The following is a 22,295-nucleotide window of genomic DNA, read 5'->3' on the forward strand; positions in this document are numbered from 1 at the left end:
TTAGAACTCTATTTTGAATAATATTTATATGGGTGTAAAGAGGAGAGGTATAACATTAAACCAAGTATATGTTTGATGAATTTGGGTGACATTTGATAAGGTAAAATGTTGGCAAAATTTTAAAAAATAAATCTGGACATTTATTGAACAAGTAGAACGATTAGTGGATTAAAACAGAAATTAAAAAAGGTCGTGGACCAAAATTGAACTAGCTATAAACTAAGTGGACTAAATCTGTAATTTAATTCCTCTAAATTTTAAATTAAATTAATTTTGTTGTGATAGTTTTTGAATTTTCAATTATTTTGGAGATAATAATTTATTTATTTGGCCAAACTCACCTTGCATGCCCGTAATTTATTTATTTAATGTGATATATATTGTTAACTTATGTTTTAGGAGGTTAATAGTTGACTAACTGTAGGCGTTGATTGTTCTTGTGTTAATCTGCATGCTTTTGATTTGTTAGCTTTATTCTCTTACCTTGTTCATATAGTTTGCTTTTCTCTCCCATGGTGTGGAAATTTTTTGGCTACAACACGGCCACAAAGGGATTATATAGAAAAATTACTCGCATATTTGATACAAAAGAAAGATATAAAAGCACTTAAATAGTGGACTAGTAACATATACACATTCATGTAGCACATGATTTTATTTAGTAACTTTTCATTTCCAGGATTTTCAAATTATTCCCAACATTATTAGATATCTAGTCAACATCTTGATAAACTTTGGCAGGAAAACGTGGGGTGACAAGGACCTCGAGAGGGGTTGCCTTCATGTTGGTTAACCCAGAAGTCTCACCCATATCAACTGGTTCATCAGATGGGGTTGCAATTTCAAACCCATGTAGCAACTGAGCCAGAGTAAGTTGCATAACATGAAGAGCAAATGAGATTCCCGGACACATTCTTCTACCACTTCCAAAGGGTATGAACTCAAAATTCTGTCCCCTAACATCAAAATCCTTTTGAGTCGTAAGAAACCTTTCTGGTTGGAACTTGGATGGGTCGGGCCAGACATTCGGATCCCGCTGAATCTTTGAAAGATTGAAAATAAGGTGCGTGCCTGCAGGTATATAGTAATTACTTACAGTGCAGTCCTCTATAGATTCATGTGGTAGTGAGAGTGGTCCGGCAGGGTATAGACGCAAGGTTTCTTTAATAATGGCTTGGAGATAGACTAAGTTCTTCACATCCGATTCCTTCACTTGCCTATCTCTACCAACATGAATGTTTAATTCATCTTGAGCTTTTCTCAAAGATTCACGGTTGTTCAAAAGTAAAGAAAGAGCCCATGTTAATGTTACTGTTGTGGTGTCTGCCCCTGCTAGAATAAGAGCCTGCAAATGACAATATTTAATTAAACATGTAATTAAAAAATATTATATTGGCGCTTTCATTTCCATGCCAAACTTTTATTGATCCAACAATTATATATCTTGAAACGGTTGAAAATATTAAACCTACTGTCAATTTTATGAGTTAATATATGCTAATCAGAATCACTTTTCGCTTGCGCGACTGTTTTTGTTGTTTCTATGTTATCTTAGCTCGACCACTCGCATGCATGTATCTTAGAAATATTCCGTGTACTAAGAAAAATTAGATGACCAGCCCCATGACAAAAAAGTCAAATTTGATGGCAAGCCACTTGTGCCAAAATCGTAATAAAGCAAGAGAATAAATTGCTGGGGTCCATGGGGACATCATAATCTGTTGACAAGAACTGTTGATTAACATCTTGTTTTGTTGTCTCCACAATAAGACAATTAATTATAAGATTGGTCAGCCACGTACGGTTCCTTTTCTCGATCTAATTGAAATTTTGACATAATTAAGAATCAATAATTTTTTTCCTGGGTACAAAAAAATCAATAATTTAGAGTTACATACTGACATGCGTGTACTTAATTACGTATGGAGAATAAATCTTTAAAAATTATATAATCTCGTTTGGTGTTAAGATTGAAATAGATATATCAACTGATTAAATTATGTGTATACAAAGAAGAAACTTATTCTTTGAAAGAATTATAAGAAGTAACCTTGATGGATATAGGCAACTTGCAATGCAATAATAACATTGATCATAAGCAGCAAAAAGAGAAGAAAAAAGGGGCAATAATTTTGTTTTAATAATTTTAAATTATTGGAGGGAGAGAGGAGAGAGGTAGAAACACATACCATGCAAGTAGCTTTGTTGATTGTATCAGCACTAGCAAACCCACCAAACCCTTGTGAACTGCCATCAAGAACGGAAAGCATCATATCCATGAAGTCATGCTTGCCTTTAACATTCTCAGAAGAATTAGTATTAATTCTGTTTTGCTTATGCTCCTCCAACCAACCTTGAATAACATCATCTATTTCTTTGGCCGTCTTCTTCATTGCCTTCTCATGTCCACCCAAATCCAGCCACCTCAGAAACGGAACAGCATCCGACACCACAAACTCACCTGCCAATTTGGAAAATTCCCTAAACGCCTTTCGCAACCTTTCACTCTCTTCCTTGTCATGCACTGTAGTAGCCCCAAGAAATCGCTTCCCCAACACCATCCTAAACATAACGTTCAAAGTTACGTCTCCGAACCACCTCGTCATGTCCACCAACACCTTATCTGAGCTTCCTCTGTTTTGCTCCCATAAATCGTATATTTGTTTTGTACAAGCCTTCACCTCGGATTCACGCACGTGCTTGAGCAACTCCAAGCGGTGGTTGGAGAGGAGCTCGAGCGTGGCTACCTTGCGCACCTGGCGCCAATAAGAGCCATAGGGGCTAAACCCAAACATGGCATAGTCGTATCCCATAATCTCTGCGGCCAGAAATTTAGGGCGGTTGGCAAAAGTTTTATCATGAGTGGTGAGACACTCTTTCGCCATATCCCAACTGCTTACAACAACAGCAGGGTGGACACCTAGCTTCATTGTGAAGAGTGCTCCGTACTTGTCAGCCATGTTGCCTAAGATTATGTGCGGCGGTTCTGGCCCTCCTAAGAGTGGAAGGTGCCCAATTATAGGCCATGCACCGGCGGCTTCCGGGGGTACCCTTTTTTTCTTTGCTATGTTTTTGTGGAACTTTTTTGATATCCATAGAAGAGACAAAAGAAACACTAGAATTAAGACAAAGATGGCAAAAGGAGAAGAAATGGGACATGGAAGAGGGAACTCCATGGAAGGCTACAAACGATTACAAGCTTGAATTTCCCATTAATAAAGGAACAGATACGCACCAAAGATCGATATTACCCGCCCCCACCAATTTACCCTATCTCCAATTATCCTCTTAGACAAATGGATATGACGTACAATTGGTGGATCTCCAATTATGCTCTTAGACAAATGGATAAGACAATGGGTGGGGGGTGTAACTATGTAAGGATTTGTTGGATTTGTCATTTGGGTACAATATTGGGTGTGGATATTTTGCCTGAGGCCCAAAACAAGAAAACAACAGCAGGCTATTCCTGGGCCTAGCTATACCCAAAACAATCAACCACATGCACAAGAGGGTCCTGATGGATATGCAATCCTAAACCAAAGACAGAAATCAGATACCTTAATAGTATATTAAATGATCAGTTACATTGATCAATGACATACATTCATGTAGCACACGATTTTATTTATTTGTATATTTTTTGGTACAAAACTCACGATTTTATTTAATTCCCAACACTATCATTTAGTCAACATCTTGATAAAGTTTGGCATGAAGGCGTGGGGTGACAAGGACCTCCAATAGGGTGGCCTTCATGTTTGTCGATCCCGAGGTCTCACCCATATCAACTGCTTCTTCTGATGGGGTTGCAATTTCAAACCCATGTAGCAATTGAGCCAGAGCAAGTTGCATAAGTTGAAGAGCCAGAGAGATTCCCACACATTCTCCTACCACTTCCAAACGGTATCAACTCAAAATTCTGGCCCCTAACATCAACATCCTTTTGAGTCGTAAGAAACCTTTCTGGTTGGAACTTGGATGGGTCGGGCCAGACATTCGAATCCCGCTGAATCTTCGAAAGATTGAAAATAAGGAGCGTGCCTGCGAGTACATGGTAATCATCGATGGATTCATGGGGTACTGAGAGTGGTGCAGGAGGGTATAGACGCAAGGTTTCTTTGAAAATGGCTTGGAGATAGACTAAGTTCTTCAAATCTGACTCCTTCACTTGCCTTTCTCTACCAACATTAATGTCCAATTCGTGTTGAGCTTTTCTCAAGGCTTCACGATTGTTCAAAAGTAAAGAAAGAGCCCATGTCAATGTCACTGTTGTGGTGTCCGTCCCCCTAATAGATGAATTACAGATTTTGTTAACTTATTTTATATCTATTCCAATTTTGGTCCATGATCTTTTTTAAGTTATGTTTTGGTCCACTACTTGTTTCACTTGTTTAATAAATATCCAGTCCGAAATTTCAGTTTTGGGGTTTATTATTTTAAATCATTTGGGATGTGTTTTTTTCAATTATAATTAAAGTATAAGTTATATTTCATCATTTCTTAGTTATGGAAACCAATTTGGAACATTATAATTTAAGAGAATTGAAATTTTGTGAAATTTGAAAATCTGAAAATTTTCTGAAAAAAATTGATTGTTTTGAGTACCCTACTTTGAGATTAATTATCTTGAGTTTTAGAACTCTATTTTGAATGATATTTATATAGGTGTAAAGAGAAGATGTATAATGATGAATTTGGGTGAGATTTGATAAGGTAAAATGTTGGCCAAATTTGAAAAAATAAATCTGGACATTTATATATTGAACAAGTGGAACGATTAGTGGACCAAAACAGAAATTAAAAAAGATCGTGGACCAAATTGAACTAGCTATAAAATAAGTGAACTAAATTTGTAATTTCCTCTAAATTTTAAATTAAATTTTGTTGTGATAGTTTTTGAATTTTCAATTATTTTGGAGATAATAATTTATTTATTTGGCCAAACTCACCTTTCATGCCCGTAATTTATTTATTTAATGTGATATATATTGTTAACTTATGTTTTTGGAGGTTAATAGTTGACTAACTGTAGCGTTGATTGTTCTTGTGTTAATCTGCATGCTTTTGATTTGTTAGCTTTATTCTCTTACCTTGTTCATCTAGTTCGCTTTTCTCTCCCATGGTGTGGAAATTTTTTGGCACAACACGGTCACAAAGGGATTATACAGAAAAATTACTCGCATATTTGATACAAAAGAAAGATATAAAAGCACTTAAATAGTGGACTAGTAACATATACACATTCATGTAGCACATGATTTTATTTAGTAACTTTTCATTTCCAGGATTTTCAAATTATTCCCAACATTATTAGATATCTAGTCAACATCTTGATAAACTTTGGCAGGAAAACGTGGGGTGACAAGGACCTCGAGAGGGGTTGCCTTCATGTTGGTTAACCCAGAAGTCTCACCCATATCAACTGGTTCATCAGATGGGGTTGCAATTTCAAACCCATGTAGCAACTGAGCCAGAGTAAGTTGCATAACTTGAAGAGCAAATGAGATTCCTGGACATATTCTTCTACCACTTCCAAAGGGTATGAACTCAAAATTCTGTCCCCTAACATCAAAATCCTTTTGAGTCGTAAGAAACCTTTCTGGTTGGAACTTGGATGGGTCGGGCCAGACATTCGGATCCCGCTGAATCTTTGAAAGATTGAAAATAAGGCGCGTGCCTGCAGGTACATGGTAATTACTTACAGTGCAGTTCTCTATAGATTCATGTGGTAGTGAGAGTGGTCCAGCAGGGTATAGACGCAAGGTTTCTTTAATAATGGCTTGGAGATAGACTAAGTTCTTCACATCCGATTCCTCCACTTGCCTATCTCTACCAACATGAATGTTTAATTCATCTTGAGCTTTTCTCAAAGATTTACGGTTGTTCAAAAGTAAAGAAAGAGCCCATGTTAATGTTACTGTTGTGGTGTCTGTCCCCCCTAGAATAAGAGCCTGCAAATGACAATATTTAATTAAACATGTAATTAAAAAATATTATATTGGCGCTTTCATTTCCATGCCAAACTTTTATTGATCCAACAATTATATATATTGAAACGGTAGAAAATGTTAAACCTACTGTCAATTTTATGAGTTAATATATGCTAATCAGAATCACTTTTCGCTTGCGTGACTGTTTTTGTTGTTTCTCTGTTATCTTAGCTCGACCACTCACATGCATGTATCTTAGAAATATTACGTGTACTAAGTCAAATTAGATGACCAGCTCCATGATAAAAAAGTCAAATTAGATGGCAAGACACTTGTGCCAAAATCGTAATAAAGCAAGAGAATTATTGGAGGGAGAGAGGAGAGAGGTAGAAACACATACCATGCAAGTAGCTTTGTTGATTGTATCAGCGCTAGCAAACCCACCAAACCCTTGTGAACTGCCATCAAGAAAGGAAAGCATCATATCCATGAAGTCATGCTCGCCTTTAACATTCTCAGAAGAATTAGTATTAAGTCTGTTTTGCTTATGCTCCTCCAACCAACCTTGAATAACATCATCTATTTCTTTGGCCGTCTTCTTCATTGCCTTCTCATGTCCACCCAAATCCAGCCACCTCAGAAACGGAACAGCATCCGATATCACAAACTCACCACTCAATTTGAAAAAATCCCTCAACGCCTTTCGGAACCTTTCACTCTCTTCCTTGTCATGCACTGTAGTAGCCCCAAGAAATCGCTTCCCCAACACCATCCTAAACATAACGTTCAAAGTTACGTCTCCGAACCACCTCGTCATGTCCACCAACACCTTATCTGAGCTTCCTCTGTTTTGCTCCCATAAATCGTATATTTGTTTTGTACAAGCCTTCACCTCGGATTCACGCACGTGCTTAAGCAACTCCAAGCGGTGGTTGGAGAGGAGCTCGAGCGTGGCTACCTTGCGCACCTGGCGCCAATAAGAGCCATAGGGGCTAAACCCAAACATGGCATAGTGGTAGGCCATAATCTCTGCGGCCAGAAATTTAGGGCGGTTGGCAAAAGTTTTGTCATGAGTGGTGAGACACTCTTTCGCCATATCCCAACTGCTTACAACAACAGCAGGGTGGACACCTAGCTTCATTGTGAAGAGTGCTCCGTTCTTGTCAGCCATGTTGCCTAAGATTATGTGCGGCGGTTCTGGCCCTCCTAAGAGTGGAAGGTGCCCAATTATAGGCCATGCACCGGCGGCTTCCGGGGGTACCCTTTTTTTCTTTGCTATGTTTTTGTGGAACTTTTTAGATATCCATAGAAGAGACAAAAGAAACACTAGAATTAAGACAAAGATGGCAAAAGGAGAAGAAATGGGACATGGAAGAGGGAACTCCATGGGAGGCTACAAACGATTACCAGCTTGAATTTCCCATTAATAAAGGAACAGATACGCACCAAAGATCGATATTACCCGCCCCCACCAATTTACCTTATCTCCAATTATCCTCTTAGACAAATGGATAAGACAATTGGTGGGGAGGATTTGTTGGATTTGTCTTTTGGGTACAATATTGGGTGTGGATATTTTGCTTGCGTTGCAGTATGATAAGGTAGATATACAGATTGCGACTTACAATTAAATTAATGTTATGTACGTACAACAAACAGTAATAATAGATCTGCTGTAATTTACTTTATTATGTGTCTTTTGACTATACTTTTATTACATTTTAAATTAGATTGCAACCATGTGATTTTTGTTTTAATTTATTAATTATGTTGAAGCTAATAATTTATTTATGTACTTATTTAATTTTTGGTATTAAAAAGGGCCTGAGGCCCAAAACAAGAAAACAACAGCAGGCTATTCCTGGGCCTAGCTATACCCAAAACAATCAACCACATGCACAAGAGGGTCCTGATGGATATGCAATCCTAAACCAAAGACAGAAATCAGATACCTTAATAGTTAATAGTATATTCAACGATCATTTACATTGATCAATGACATACATTCATGTAGCACACGATTTTATTTAATTGTATATTTTTTGGTACAAAACACACGATTTTATTTAATTTATTCTCAACACTATCATTTAGTCAACATCTTGATATAGTTTGGCATGAATTAGGCGTGGGGTGACAAGGACCTCCAATGGGGAGGCCTTCATGTTTGTCGATCCCGAGGTCTCACCCATATCAACTGCTTCATCTGATGGGGTTGCAATTTCAAACCCATGTAGCAATTGAGCCAGTGCAAGTTGCATAAGTTGAAGAGCCAGAGAGATTCCCGGACACATTCTCCTACCACTTCCAAACGGTATCAACTCAAAATTCTGGCCCCTAACATCAACATCCTTTTGAGTCGTAAGAAACCTTTCTGGTTGGAACTTGGATGGGTCGGGCCAGACATTCGAATCCCGCTGAATCTTCGAAAGATTGAAAATAAGGCGCGTGCCTGCGGGTACATTGTAATTACTTACAGTGCAATCCTCCATGGATTCATGAGGTACTGAGAGTGGTGAAGGAGGGTATAGACGCAAGGTTTCTTTGATAATGGCTTGGAGATAGACTAAGTTCTTCAAATCTGACTCCTTCACTTGCCTTCCTCTACCAACATTAATGTCTAATTCACGTTGAGCTTTTCTCAAGGCTTCACGATTGTTCAAAAGTAGAGAAAGAGCCCATGTCAATGTCACGGTTGTGGTGTCCGTCCCCCCTAGAATAAGAGACTGCAAAAAACAATCAAACATGTAATTAATGAACATTAATTATATTAATTGGCTCTTTCATTTCAAGTATGTCAAACTTTGTTGATTAATAGTTTAATTACGGTAATCAATTAATAGTTTCTTTTTAATTTTGTTGGAACATACCATGCAAGCAGCTTTGTTGATTGTATCAATTCTAGCAAACCCATCAAACCTTTCTGAACCTCCATCAAGTACAGAAAGCATCAAATCCATGAAGTCATGCTCGTCTTTAACATTCTCAGAAGAATTAGTATTAATTCTGTTTTGCTTATGCTCCTCCAACCAACCTTGAATAACATCATCTATTTCTTTCGCCGTCTTCTTCATTGCCTTCTCATGCCCACCCAAATCCAACCACCGCAGAAAAGGAACTGCATCCGACATCACAAACTCACCACCCAATTCGAAAAATTCCCTGAACGCCTTTCGGCTCCTTTCACTCTCTTCCTATCATGCACTGTAGTAGCCCCAAGGAATCGGTTCCCCAACACCATCCTGAACATAACGTTCAAAGTTCCATCTCTGAACCACCTCTTCATCTCCACCAACACCTTATCCGAGACACCTTTGTTTTGCTCCCATAAATCGTATATCAATTTTGTACAAGCCTTCACCTCGGATTCACGCACGTGCTTGAGCAACTCCAAACGGTGGTTGGAGAGGAGCTCGAGCGTGGCTACCTTGCGCACCTAGCGCCAATAAGTGCCATAGGGGCTAAACCCCAACATGGCATAGTCGTAACCCATAATCTCTGCAGCCAACAGTTTTGGGCGGCTGGCAAAAGCTTTATCATTCGTTGTTAGACAATCTTTGGCCACACCCCAACTGCTTACAACAACAGCAGGGTGGATGCCTAGCTTCATTGTGAAGACTATTCCGTACTTGTCAGCCATGTTGCCTAAGATTATGTGCGGTGGTGCTGAGCCTCCTAAGAGGGGAAGGTGACCAATTAAGGGCCATGCACCGGCCGGTTCAGGGGGTTCCCGCTTCTTGGTTTTGTCTTTGGCCAACTTTTTTGATATCCATACAAGTGAGGAAAGAAATAGTAAAAATGCAAAGGTAGCCCAAATGGGATCTGGAAGAGGCAACTTCATGGCATGGGAAGCAGTTTGAGGTTGCCAACCCAGCCACAACTCCCATTTATAAAAGAACAGATAAGCAGCAATATATGGTCCACATTATCTTAGGACCCTCATATACGTATAGTTGATGTGGCCCAATAAATTGAAGCCATCTGTCACTTTTTAATTTTTTATTCAAGTAAACCAAACATGCCAATTTTATTGTTAACCTCAAATCCAAACGTCCAATTTCCTCCCTCACCCCACCGCCCCACTAGTCCATAGTCATCACCAGCAGAGTTAGGTGGAATCAGGGCCGGCCCTGACTTTTTAAAGGCTCATAAGCCGAATATAAATTGGGCCCCTAATGATTAAACTCTTTTGCAAAATAATTCACAACAATAAATCAATTAAGAAATTTTCGATCACATTAAGAAATTAATTAGAAAATTTTTGATTGAACGTCAAGAATTAATTGAAAGAACCTGTGGAGAACCAAAAAAAAAAAAAAAAACCAGTTTTCCACAAGACTATATGGAGAGGCAAAGATCCTTTGCCAATTCAAAGCAAACATATTCTTTGAATCCAACTTTAAAAAAAAAAGACATGTACTTTTGATGAAAAAAACAAAAGAGGTGTAAACCCAAGGGCAAAAGGGACCCACACTGCCATGCAGATGAGGATGTTGGCTTGCTTCTCTTGTGATTCTAGAAGCCAAAGAAAAAATGAAGCAGGTTGGCCAAACATGTAAGATTGTTCCCCCTGGATTCACTGTTGTGGTGTATGTTCCCCCTAGAATAATAGACTGAAATTGACAATTAAACATGTAAATAATAAACATTATATATATACGTACATTGGCTCCACTACAAAAAATGTGAACAAAAGCCACCTTTCATTGATTGTACAGAAAGGGGTGGCATTTGGAAACTTTAGTCTCTATTGCTTAATTGCCACCAATTTTTGTTAAAATCGAGGCACTTTAGTCCCTAATGCCCAATTGCCACCCCTTTCTGTACAACCAATGAAGGTGATTTTTGCTCACATTTCTTGTAGTGTAGCTCTTTAATTAATTTCTATGTCAAACTTTTATTGATCCAAAATTTATTGATATGGAAAAGATACAAAATGTTAATTAAACCTACTGCCACTTTTTATGAATTAATGCTAATTACAGTCGCTTTAGGCCTTTTAGTTGTCTTCAATATTATCTTACTCACACGTATCTTAGATTATGAGACGTACAAGTTAGTTGACAAGTCAATTGTGAGACTAATAAGAATGGTGAAGACATCATGATCAAGACAATTACAGGATTGGTTGGCCACAGTAGTGACAGTACGTTCCTCTTCTCTCATGGAAATTTTGACATACAAATCAATAATTAATTTAGAGTGGGATGCAGTCCACTTACAAATCATATAACCTTACGATTATGCTCAAATTTTTTTTTTTGCCTGACAATTAATTATGCTCTGATCATCCCAAGAGTAGCTAGCTTCGTTGTCTAATATTATATCGCCTCACAAATATATCATATAAGATTGATATTTTATAGTAGGATTGTAATTAATACTGCCAGATAAAATGAATATACAACATAAAAAATATATGCGACTTGCAATGCCATTTTTAACATTGATCATTCATCACATATTTAAGCAGGCCGAGAGAAGACAAGTGGATATAGTATTAATAACATATTATATTTAAGAGTATATTACAAATAACGTTCATTCATATTATAACACGTAAATTATTCACACTCGTATTAATATTACGATTATATAGAATAATTTATTCATAATCATATATATTAGTTTATATTATTAAATTTTATCAATAAGGTTTAGAAGACAAGCGGATGGAGAGGGGTGGCCTTGACGTTTGTGAGTCCAAAACTCTCAGTCATATCAACTGGTGCATTCGAGGGGTTCCATATTTGAAAACCATCTAGAAAACTAGCCAAAGCAAATTGCACCACTTGATGCCCAAATGACAAACCGGGGCATGCTCTTCTCCCACTCCCAAACGGAATCAATTCAAAATGCTGCCCCTTAACATCCACATCTTTGTGAGTTGTGAGAAATCTCTCCGGTTTGAATTTGAACGAGTCAGGCCACACTTTTGGGTCGGTGTGGATCTTTCAGAGGTTCGTGGTCAACCGGGTGCCCTTTGGGACATGGTACCGGGCCACTTATGGTGCAGTCCTCAGTGGTTAAATGTGGTGCGGATAATGGAGCTGCAGGGTACAAACGCAGCGTTTCCTTCACTATGGCTTGGATGTTGACCAGTTTGCTTAAATTTGACTCGGTCACAACTCGTTCTCTGCCGATTTGGGTATCGAGTTCATTTTGGGCTCTTTTCAACACGTGAGGGTTCCCAACAAGAAATGTGAACAATGCATATCCTCATTAGTGACATAAAATGAGGTGATAATTGGATAATAGGAACTGAAGTGTCTCGATTTTAACAAAAATTGATGGCAATTGGGCAATAGAGACTAAAGTTTCCAATTGACACCTCATTTTGTGCCACTAATGAAGAGTGTGTTTTGCTCAAATTTTTGTAGTAGTTGTTCAACAATAGTGATATTGCCCAGGTCAATGTAACCATTGTGGTATCTTTACCACCTGCAATTATACTCTGCAGAAACAACCAAAATAGTTGAATGGTAAAACCAAAATTAGGATAAACGGTTGACATTATTTTGGTGATATGGTACAAAAAGTTAGATACCCCGAACATTATTTATATCAAATGTTGACTATGAATTTTATAACCATGATTCATATATGCATGTACGAGAAACTCCACTTTTACATGGCATGAAATCACACAATTAGTATAAAAGATTCTTAACAAAATAAAACTAGACAGTTTTAGCAATTTCTCCCGAAACAAACAGCTATGATTCGTTTTATGTACCAAGGTTATAGCTTTGTTGACTGTGTCAGCATTAAAACCCCTAAGGTCCGCGCCTTGTAGCACATGAAGCATCGCATAAATGAGGTCATGGTCCTCTTTACAAACACCACCAGCTGCAGCTCTCTTCCGCTTGTGCTCTTCGACCCACTCTGAAACAATGGCGTCCAATTCCTTTCCAGTTTTCTTCATCGCCTTCTCATGGCCACCCAAATCCAACCACCGAAGCCAAGGTACCGCATCACCAAACACAAACAACCCAATCACATGAAAGAACTCACTCGATCACCGCATTCTGCACCCGCCGCGCTTCCTCCTTCCCCGCCGCCATTCTAAGAATCACGGTCAGACTCATGTCCCCAAACCACTGTTTCAATTCCACCAACACCCCGAGGCCACGTCTCTGTCGTTGGTTGTGAAACATTCCTTGGCAATCTCACTGCTGCTCACCACCAGAGATGGGAAGACCCCAAGGCGGAGGGTGAAAATGGGTCCGTACTTGTCAGCCATGGCTCCCAAGGTTATGTGGTGAGGAGTGGATCCTCCTAACAAGGGAAGGTGACCGAGTATAGGCCATGCACCCTTGGGTTATTCGGCCCTTTATTAACCGATAAAGCCCATGTGATCAGGCAAGATAGATTTTATTTTTAGGTGGATATGATCTCTAATAATATTTAGATTCACTACGTACAAGTATAGCTCTATTAGATATGCTAATTAACTCTTTATAGACTAATGATTAATGGAGAAAATATGTGTACAAACTAATTGATTATATCTTGTTTCATTTTCCGAAGTGAGTCCGTCACTTATATAGTTATATATATATAAACTCACTTGTGTAAGTTCGAGTTTTATTAGTGAGGTTATGGAAAACTGGATCATTTGAGATTCAGATAATAGAAATAGCAGAACCTCCATATTAATTTGGTGTCTCTATCATCACTCAATCATTTCACATAGAGTACTATATAATTAGATGAAAAATATGCGCGTATTATATATTTAGAATGAAAAATACATGTATTTTTTTTATTTTAAAAGGAAACTGTTTTTTGAAAAATAAGTACGTGCGTATATAATAAACAGATTTACTAACTATTACTTGTTTTACACATTTGATTGCAGAGATGGCTATGGAAAGAACCCCTATATATATGGTCGAATATATCCAAGAGACTCTTGTGATCTTATCATTTAGTCAACATTTTCATAAATGTTAGCAGGAAGGCGTGGGGAGAGAAGGACCTCCAATGGGACCGCCTTGACGTTTGACAATCCTGAAGTCTCACCCATATCAACTACTTCATTCGATGGGGTTTCAATTTCAAACCCATGTAGCAATTGAGCCAGAGTAAGTTGTATAACTTGAATAGCCAGAGAGATTCCTGGACATATTCTCCTACCACTTCCAAACGGTATGAACTCAAAATTCTGGCCCCTAAGATCAAAATCCTTGTGAGTTGTGAGAAATCTTTCTGGTTTGAATAGGCATGGATCGAACCACACATTCGGATCCCGCTGAATCTTTGAAAGATTGAAAATAAGGCGCGTGCCTGCGGGTACATGGTAGGTATCTACTATGCAGTCTTCCATGGATTCATGTGGTCCTGAGAGTGGTGCAGCAGGATATAGACGCAAAGTTTCTTTGATAATGGCTTGGAGATAGACTAACTTCTTCACATCTGATTCCTTCACTTGCCTTTCCCGACCAACATGAATGTCTAATTCATCTTTTGCCTTCCTCAAAGCTTCACGATTGTTCAATAATAGAGAAACAGCCCATGTTAATGTCACTGTTGTGGTGTCCGTACCCCCTCCAAGGACAACCTGCAAATTAAGGACAAACAAAGTAATTAACATTATAGCAAATTAATTTGTTGTAGAGACTAGAGAGGTTAAATAACGTTACTATCCCAACTTTTACATGAGAGAGAGAACAAGTAGAAAAACATACCGCGCAAGTAGCTTTGGTGATTGTATCAGCTGTGGCAAACCCACTAAAGTCGTTTGCACTGTCATCAACAACAGTGAGCATCGTATCCATGAAGTCATTCCCGCCTTTCACATTCTCAGAAGTAGTTCTCTTTTGCTTATGCTCTTCTAACCAACCTTGAAGCATATCATCTATTTCTTTGGCCGTCTTCTTCATTGCCTTCTCATGTCCACCCAAATCCATCCACCTCAGAAACGGAACAGCATCCGACACCACAAACTTACCTCCCAATTTGAAAAATTCCTTAAACGCCTTTCGACAAGTTTCATTCTCTTCCTTCTCGCGCACTGAACTACGATTCCCCAGGAATTGCTTCCCTACAACCATCCTGAACATAATTTTCAGAATGACGTCTTCGAACCACCTCTTCATGTCCACCAACACCTTATCTGAGACACCTCTGTTTTGTTCCCATAAATCGTATATATGTTTTGTAGAAGCCTTCACCTCGGATTCACGCACGTGCTTGAACAGCTCCAAGCGTTGGTTGGAGAGGATCTCCTGCGTGGCTATCTTGCGCATCTTGCGCCAGTACGGGCCATAGGGACTAAACCCAAACATGGCATAGTGGTAGCCCAGAACCTCTGGGGCCAGAGCTTTTGGGCGGTTGGCAAAAGCTTTGTCATTCGTGGTTAGACACTCTTTGGCTATGTCCCAACTGCTTACAACAATTGCTCGGTGCACACCCAGTTTCATTGTGAAGACGGGTCCGTATTTGTCAGCCATTTTGCCCAAAGTTATGTGTGGCGGTATTGGCCCTCCTAATTGGCGAAGGTGCCCAATTAAGGGCCATGCAGTGCCTGCTTTCGGGGGTTCCCTTTTCTTCTTTGCTATGATTTTTTGGAAATTTTTTGATATCCATAGCAGAGATAAAAGAAACAGAAGAATGGCAAAGATGGTAGATGGAGAAGAAATGAGATATGAATGTGGAAACTCCATGGGAGGCAGCTACTAGCTAAATTTGGATGGCAGAGGCAATTGGGATTTGGGAGTTGGAAGGAACATAAGTTATTACCTGCTTATTTATACACTTAATTCCCCCAGTTGCCACCTTATTTGTTACACCCTCATTCGTTCGGTTGACTGGTCGACTGGTTGACTGGTGGACATACATTCTTGATATATTCGACGAAATATCTATAATTTTATTTATTAATATTTAAATGAATAATGCTATACTTACCACATTTCTTATACCACATTCTTATACCATCTCACGTGTCATTACTTTATTGGACAGAGTTTTTCTTTTTCTTTTTGGGTTTTTATTTTTATTTTTTAGTATCCAATGTATGAATGCCATGTAAATTGCCACATAAGATGGTATACAATTATGGTATAAAAATGTGGTATATCTAGCACTACTGTATTTAAATAGACTATAACCGATATTTTTCTAATATCGGTATATAAATATTAACAAAATATCTGTATATATCGACAAAATATTAGTAATATTTGTATATATTATCATAATTGTATAAAAAATTTCAAAATTTAAAAAGGAAAAGATGAATAAGATGAAATCAAATCAAATCCAGCTCTAATTAGATCAAAACTCATTTACTAATTCTAATTAGTCAATAATAAATCAACAAAAGAATAAAATCTAAAGTCTATTGATTTTAACTACTAAGTTTCAATAACTTTTTAGTTTAGGTACCAAAATTAAATAGCATTTTAGATTAGGTACTAGTTGAAAAGTCAAACAAAATAATAAAGTAAAAGGTATTAGAATTTACAAATATTACATCACATGCCACTACAATAAAAAAATAAAAATAAAATTACATCACAAATATCACATTAATTTTTACTATATTGTATTAAAAAAAAAAATCAATCCAGTCACAACTTAACTGTGACTATCTTGGTAAATTGAAAGAGACAACTCACATCACTATATTATGTATTATTTTGAGTAAAAGTATTGTTTTGACCTCTATTTATACTATATTGTAGTATATATAATTTCTCTAAAAAAAATTCAATGAAGTCACAACTTAGATGTGACTGTCGTTCAGTCACAACTAAATTTGAAGTTGTGAGTGTCGTACAGTCACAACTAAATGTGAAGTTGAGATTACATTAGCAAATTTTCAAGATAATATAAAAGTCTCAAGGGCAATTTTGTCAAAATTTCATAAATTTTAACTAATACTCATCATATGTGGGCCAAAAGACAAAAATGTCAAATGGAAAAAGCTCAAATCAAAGGGATCAACATATTTGTAACCTAATCTAAAAAACTACATTTAAATTTGGTAGTTCAATTGAAATATTATATAGTCTTCATGCTATACCAAAAAATTATTGAGATTTGGTATTTAATCGTAATTTTCTTTAAAATCTAACTCAACTTTCTTTATATCAATATCTATCGAAATTAATATATCCATAAATTTAAATAAGGTTCACTGATTTTAACTACTAAATTTTAATAACTTTTTAGTTTAGATACCAAAATTAAATAACATTTTAGATTAGGTACTAGTTGAAAAGTCAAACAAAATAATAAAGTAAAAGGTATTAAAATTTACAAATATTACATCACATGCCACTGTGATAAAAAAATATTATATCATAAATATTACATTAATTTATACTATATTGTATTAAAAAAAAAAATCAATCTAGTCACAACTTAACTGTGACTGTCTTGATAAATTGAAAGAGACAACTCACACCACTATACTATGTATTATTTTGAGTAAAAGTATTGTTTTGACCTCTATTTATACTATCTTGTAGTATAATTTCTCTAAAAATAATTCAATTAAGTAAAAATTTAATTGTGACTGTCTCACAACTTAAATGTGACTGTCGTTCAGTCACAACTAAATTTGAAGTTGTGAGTGTCGTACCATCACAACTAAATGTGAAATTGAGATTACATTAGTAAATTTTCAAGATAATATAGAAGCCTCAAAGGCAATTTTGTCAAAATCTTATAAATTTTAACTAACACTCATCATATGTGGGTCAAAGGATAAAAATGTCAAATGAAAAAGACTAAAATCAAATAAGCCAATATATTTGTGACCTAATCTAAAAAATTACATTTAAATTTAGTAATTAAATTGAAATATTATATGGTCTTCATGCTATACACAAAAAATTTTAAAATTTAAAATTTAATCTTAATTTTCTAATTTAAATGCTGATATTTAAGAAATTTTCAATACTTTTATCTTTCTCGAAGCACATTTGAGTAGTTATTTATTTTTTGTTTAAGAACGTTGACCCCCAAGTTAAGGCTCGGAATTTAAGAAGATGAGACTACTTTGTTGTGATTCTGGATGACGTTGTGCAAGAGAGTGAGCGCCAAGTTAAGGCAAGCAATTATCTTTAATTGCTTTTACCGAAAACAAGTGGCTACATAGCCTCTAACATTAGGCAGTGTATCCTTTGGTAAAGAAGAAAATTTGAAATGTAGATATTGCAACCATTCGTTCTAGGATTTTTTTTTTTTTTTTTTTTTTTTTTTTTGTGAACAACTATTTGTTCTAAGGTAACCTTATAAGAAAATTTTCTTGTTAAAGGTAAAACTCGATGTAATTGTTAAAATGTTTCTTGTTATAAGGTAATATTAGGGTTGGGAATGACATTTTTAGTACTGTATGTAAACCATTTTCCTAATAAATTGAGATCACATATGGTATTAAAAATTATAATTGCCAACATTGATACGCATGGAAGATTGGCACAAAACGACAAGGTTTGAACAACTTGAACTATTAATTGATGCTAAGTTGCTAACCAGTAAAAGATCATGAGAGAGTGAGAGACTAGTACTTAATTGAGTAATTGCCCGACTACGGTTTACTTTCGCTGCGGTGCAGTAATGACTTTAGTTGGAGAAAAGTCGTTATATTTGGTAGCTGCGTGATCTCATTTTAACGTATATAATAATAATCAAATTTATCCTCCGCTAAACAGGAAAGGGACAGAATAATAACAATGAAATAACTTATTTTATAGGGGCTTGAAGGTTTTTCCTTCTAACAGTTTTGTATATTACTAGTTTTATAGATTTCTCCGTTTATTTTTTTAGATTATTATGTAAAAATATCTTTATAAAAAATTAATTAAATTAAAAATCGTTTGGTTACGTAATTGTTATTAAATAAATAAATAATGAGTTAAACTGTTATTAAAACTATATGTTTATTTGATAATAGTTACATAGCCAAGCAATTTTTGATTTAATTAAATTTTACAGAAATAGTCTTTGAAGGATAATCTAAAAAATGAATTGACTCCGATCATGAGTTTACATAGTAAAACGACATAATTTTGATTTATTAATATGAGATTAACACATAATTATATTTGGTAGTTGCGTGATCTCATTTTCAACGTATATAATAATAATAAAACTTATCCTCTGCTAAGCAAGAAAGGGACAGAATAATAATATTGAGATAGCTTACTTTATAGGGGCTTGGAGGTTTTTCCTTCTTACAGTTTTGTATATTACTAGTTTTATAGATTCCCCGAATGAGAGTCTTTTTTTGGCTCGCTGAAAGTACTCTGTTGATCTTATATTAATTAATAAAAATTACATTTATTTTACAATGTAAATTTATAATCGGCATCGTTTATTTTTTTAGATTATTATTTAAAAATATATTTATAAAAAATTAATTAAATCAAAAATCGTTTGGTTTTGTAATTGTTGTTGAATAAATAAACAATGAGTTAAACTGTTATTAAAAACTATATGTTTATTTGATAATAGTTACATAGCCAAGTAATTTTTGATTTAATTAAATTTTACATAAATAGTCTTTGAAGGATAATCTAAAAAATGAATTGACTCCGATCATGAGTTTACATAGTAAAACAACATAATTTTGATTTATTAATATGAGATTAACACATAATTATATTTGGTAGTTGCGTGATCTCATTTTCAACGTATATAATAATAATAAAACTTATCCTCTGCTAAGCAAGAAAGGGACAGAATAATAACATTGAAATAGCTTACTTTATAGGGGCTTGGAGGTTTTTCCTTCTTACAGTTTTGTATATTACTAGTTTTATAGATTCCCCGAACGAGAGTCTTTTTTTGGCTCGCTGAAAGTACTCTGTTGATCTTATATTAATTAATAAAAATTACATTTATTTTACAATGTAAATTTATAATCGGCATCGTTTATTTTTTTAGATTATTATTTAAAAATATCTTTATAAAAAATTAATTAAATCAAAAATCGTTTGGTTATGTAATTATTGTTGAATAAATAAACAATGAGTTAAACTATTATTAAAACTATAAGTTTATTTGATAATAGTTACATAGCCAAGCAATTTTTTATTTAATTAAATTTTACAGAAATAGTCTTTGAAAAATAATCTGAAAAATGAATTGACTCCGATCATGAGTTTACATAGTAATATGACATAATTTTGATTTATTAATATGAGATTAACATATAATTATATTTAGTAGTTGCGTGATCTCATTTTCAATGTATATAATAATAATAAAACTTATCCTCTGCTAAACAAGAAAGGGACAGAATAATAACATTGAAATAGCTTACTTTATAGGGGCTTGTAGGTTTTTCCTTCTTACAGTTTTGTATATTACTAGTTTTATAGATTCCCCGAACGAGAGTCTTTTTTTGGCTCGCTGAAAGTACTCTGTTGATCTTATATTAATTAATAAAATTACATTTATTTTACAATGTAAATTTATAATCGGCATCGTTAATTTTTTTAGATTATTATTTAAAAATATATTTATAAAAAATTAATTAAATAAAAAATCATTTGGTTATATGATTGTTGTTGAATAAATAAACAATGAGTTAAACTGTTATTAAAACTATATGTTTATTTGATAATAATTACATAGCCAAGCTAGCAATTTTTTATTTAATTAAATTTTACATAAATATCTTTAAAGGATAATCTAAAAAATGAATTGACTCCGATCATGAGTTTACATAGTAAAACGACATAATTTTGATTTATTAATATGAGATTAACACATAATTATATTTGGTAGTTGCATGATCTCATTTTCAACGTATATAATAATAATAAAACTTATCCTCTGCTAAACAGGAAAGGGACAGAATAATAACGTTGTATATTACTAGTTTTATAGGTTCCCCGAATGAGAGTCTTTTTTTGGCTCGCTGAAAGTACTCTGTTGATCTTATAATGTAAATTTATAATCGGCATCGTTTATTTTTTTAGATCACTATTTAAAGATATCTCTGTAAAAAATTAATTAAATCAAAAATCGTTTGGTTATGTAATTGTTGTTGAATAAATAAACAATGAGTTAAACTGTTATTAAAACTATATGTTTATTTGATAGGGAAAATGTTAGCAAAAAGACTATAACTGTACCCCTATTTTCAGTTGAGGATTCCGTTTTCACTTTGCTTCAATTAAGGACTATTATTTTTCAAGTGCTTCAATCAAGGATATTCCGTCAATTCTGTTAAAACTTCCGTTAAAATTGATCACGTGAGGGTCACGTGACCAATTTATAAGGGCAAAATAGTCTTTTCTCATAAAAAAATAAAACTAAATAAATTTAAACAAATTGAAAAACAAAAAAGAAATTCCCTCCATCTCCCACCTTCGCCACCCCCTGCACCATGTCCCCGCCCCCTCCTCCCCCTATACCATCGTCATCCCTCCCTCTTCCCCATCCGTCCCAGCCCTGGCCCCATCCAGCTCCACCAACCCCAACCCAGCCCCGGCCCTGTCGCAAAACCCAGTCAAACTAGCCCGGAGTAGCGAGTACTCCACACGCCTCCAGTTCCGGGCGCTGGAGCTCTCGGTCGGAGTCTCCCTGGACCGGTTGTCGTCGTCCAAGGCCCAAGAGGAGCCGCCGGTCTCCAACTCCATCATGGCCGCATTCAAGCGGTCGTAGGTGAACCAGCGTAGGCACCCGGAGAGTTTCCACTTGCAGCAGATTTACAACCAGCAACAAACAGCGTCGCTTTTGAAGGTCGAGCTCAAGAACTTCATTTTGTCGATTTTGGATGACCCGATTGTGAGTCGGGTCTTCGGGGAAGCCGGGTTTTAGAGCCGTGATATAAAGCTCGCGGTTGTTCACCCTTGGTGACGCAAGTGTCGGCCCGGTTTCCACGGACCCGGTGCCCGCCCATTTTCTTGTGCAATTTAACAGATTCGGACCCTGCTCTTCCTGGTTTCAGCTTCCCCTTTTTTGGATTCAAAGATAGGGACGAGAATTGTAGACGAATCGGCAACGTTTTGTCCAGAAAGAGCGTTGAAAAAGGGATTTCCGAGTTTGTTGTCAATGGTGGGAGTGAAGAGAAGATGAGTATCAAGCTTAAGGAGGTGGGTCACATGGCTGAGCATTGCTCTGGAGCTAGTGTTATTGTCAACTTGGGTGAATTGAAGGCTTTAGTGGGTGAGGGTGTAGTGGAAGGGGCTGGGGCTGGGTTTGACTGGGTTTTGTGACGGGGCCGGGGTTGGGTTGGGGTGGTGGAGCTGGATGGGGCCAGGGCTGGGACGGGTGGGGGAGGGGGGAGGGATGGCGATGGTATAGGGGGAGGAGGGGGCGGGGACATGGTGTAGGGGGTGGCGAAGGTGGGAGATGGAGGGAATTTCTTTTTTGTTTTTAAATTTGTTTAAATTT

At 36.2% G+C, this 22,295-nt stretch overlaps 3 protein-coding genes and 3 pseudogenes across 4 annotated transcripts; all 6 read right to left on the reverse strand.

The window, feature by feature from the left end:
- Window positions 1-610: 610 nt before the first annotated feature.
- On the reverse strand, window positions 611-3,277 carry LOC147278306 (cytochrome P450 CYP82D47-like). Its single transcript, XM_086250947.1, has 2 exons — window positions 2,190-3,277; window positions 611-1,345 (listed from the first exon to the last, which is right to left on the reverse strand). Exons 1-2 carry the CDS (start codon window positions 3,174-3,176, stop codon window positions 713-715), a joined length of 1,620 nt encoding a protein of 539 aa, XP_086107073.1. The 5' UTR covers window positions 3,177-3,277; the 3' UTR covers window positions 611-712.
- Window positions 3,278-3,687: 410 nt separating this feature from the next.
- Window positions 3,688-5,124, reverse strand: LOC147278307 (cytochrome P450 82A3 pseudogene; annotated as a pseudogene).
- Window positions 5,125-5,218: 94 nt separating this feature from the next.
- LOC147278308 (cytochrome P450 CYP82D47-like) lies at window positions 5,219-7,557 on the reverse strand. The gene is made up of 2 exons (XM_086249980.1): window positions 6,334-7,557; window positions 5,219-5,954 (listed from the first exon to the last, which is right to left on the reverse strand). Exons 1-2 carry the CDS (start codon window positions 7,318-7,320, stop codon window positions 5,322-5,324), a joined length of 1,620 nt encoding a protein of 539 aa, XP_086106106.1. The 5' UTR covers window positions 7,321-7,557; the 3' UTR covers window positions 5,219-5,321.
- Window positions 7,558-7,927: 370 nt separating this feature from the next.
- LOC147278309 (cytochrome P450 CYP82D47-like) lies at window positions 7,928-9,788 on the reverse strand (annotated as a pseudogene). The gene is made up of 2 exons (XR_015123274.1): window positions 8,804-9,788; window positions 7,928-8,659 (listed from the first exon to the last, which is right to left on the reverse strand). The product of XR_015123274.1 is annotated as a cytochrome P450 CYP82D47-like (transcript).
- A 1,689-nt stretch (window positions 9,789-11,477) lies between these two features.
- Window positions 11,478-13,587, reverse strand: LOC147278310 (cytochrome P450 82A4-like; annotated as a pseudogene).
- Window positions 13,588-13,676: 89 nt separating this feature from the next.
- LOC147278311 (cytochrome P450 CYP82D47-like) lies at window positions 13,677-15,635 on the reverse strand. The gene is made up of 2 exons (XM_086251501.1): window positions 14,624-15,635; window positions 13,677-14,496 (listed from the first exon to the last, which is right to left on the reverse strand). Exons 1-2 carry the CDS (start codon window positions 15,599-15,601, stop codon window positions 13,864-13,866), a joined length of 1,611 nt encoding a protein of 536 aa, XP_086107627.1. The 5' UTR covers window positions 15,602-15,635; the 3' UTR covers window positions 13,677-13,863.
- Window positions 15,636-22,295: the final 6,660 nt, after the last annotated feature.

Source organism: Dryas octopetala, chromosome 7 (assembly GCF_963921425.1).
Source record: "Dryas octopetala chromosome 7, drDryOcto1.1, whole genome shotgun sequence".
NCBI lineage: Eukaryota > Viridiplantae > Streptophyta > Magnoliopsida > Rosales > Rosaceae > Dryas > Dryas octopetala.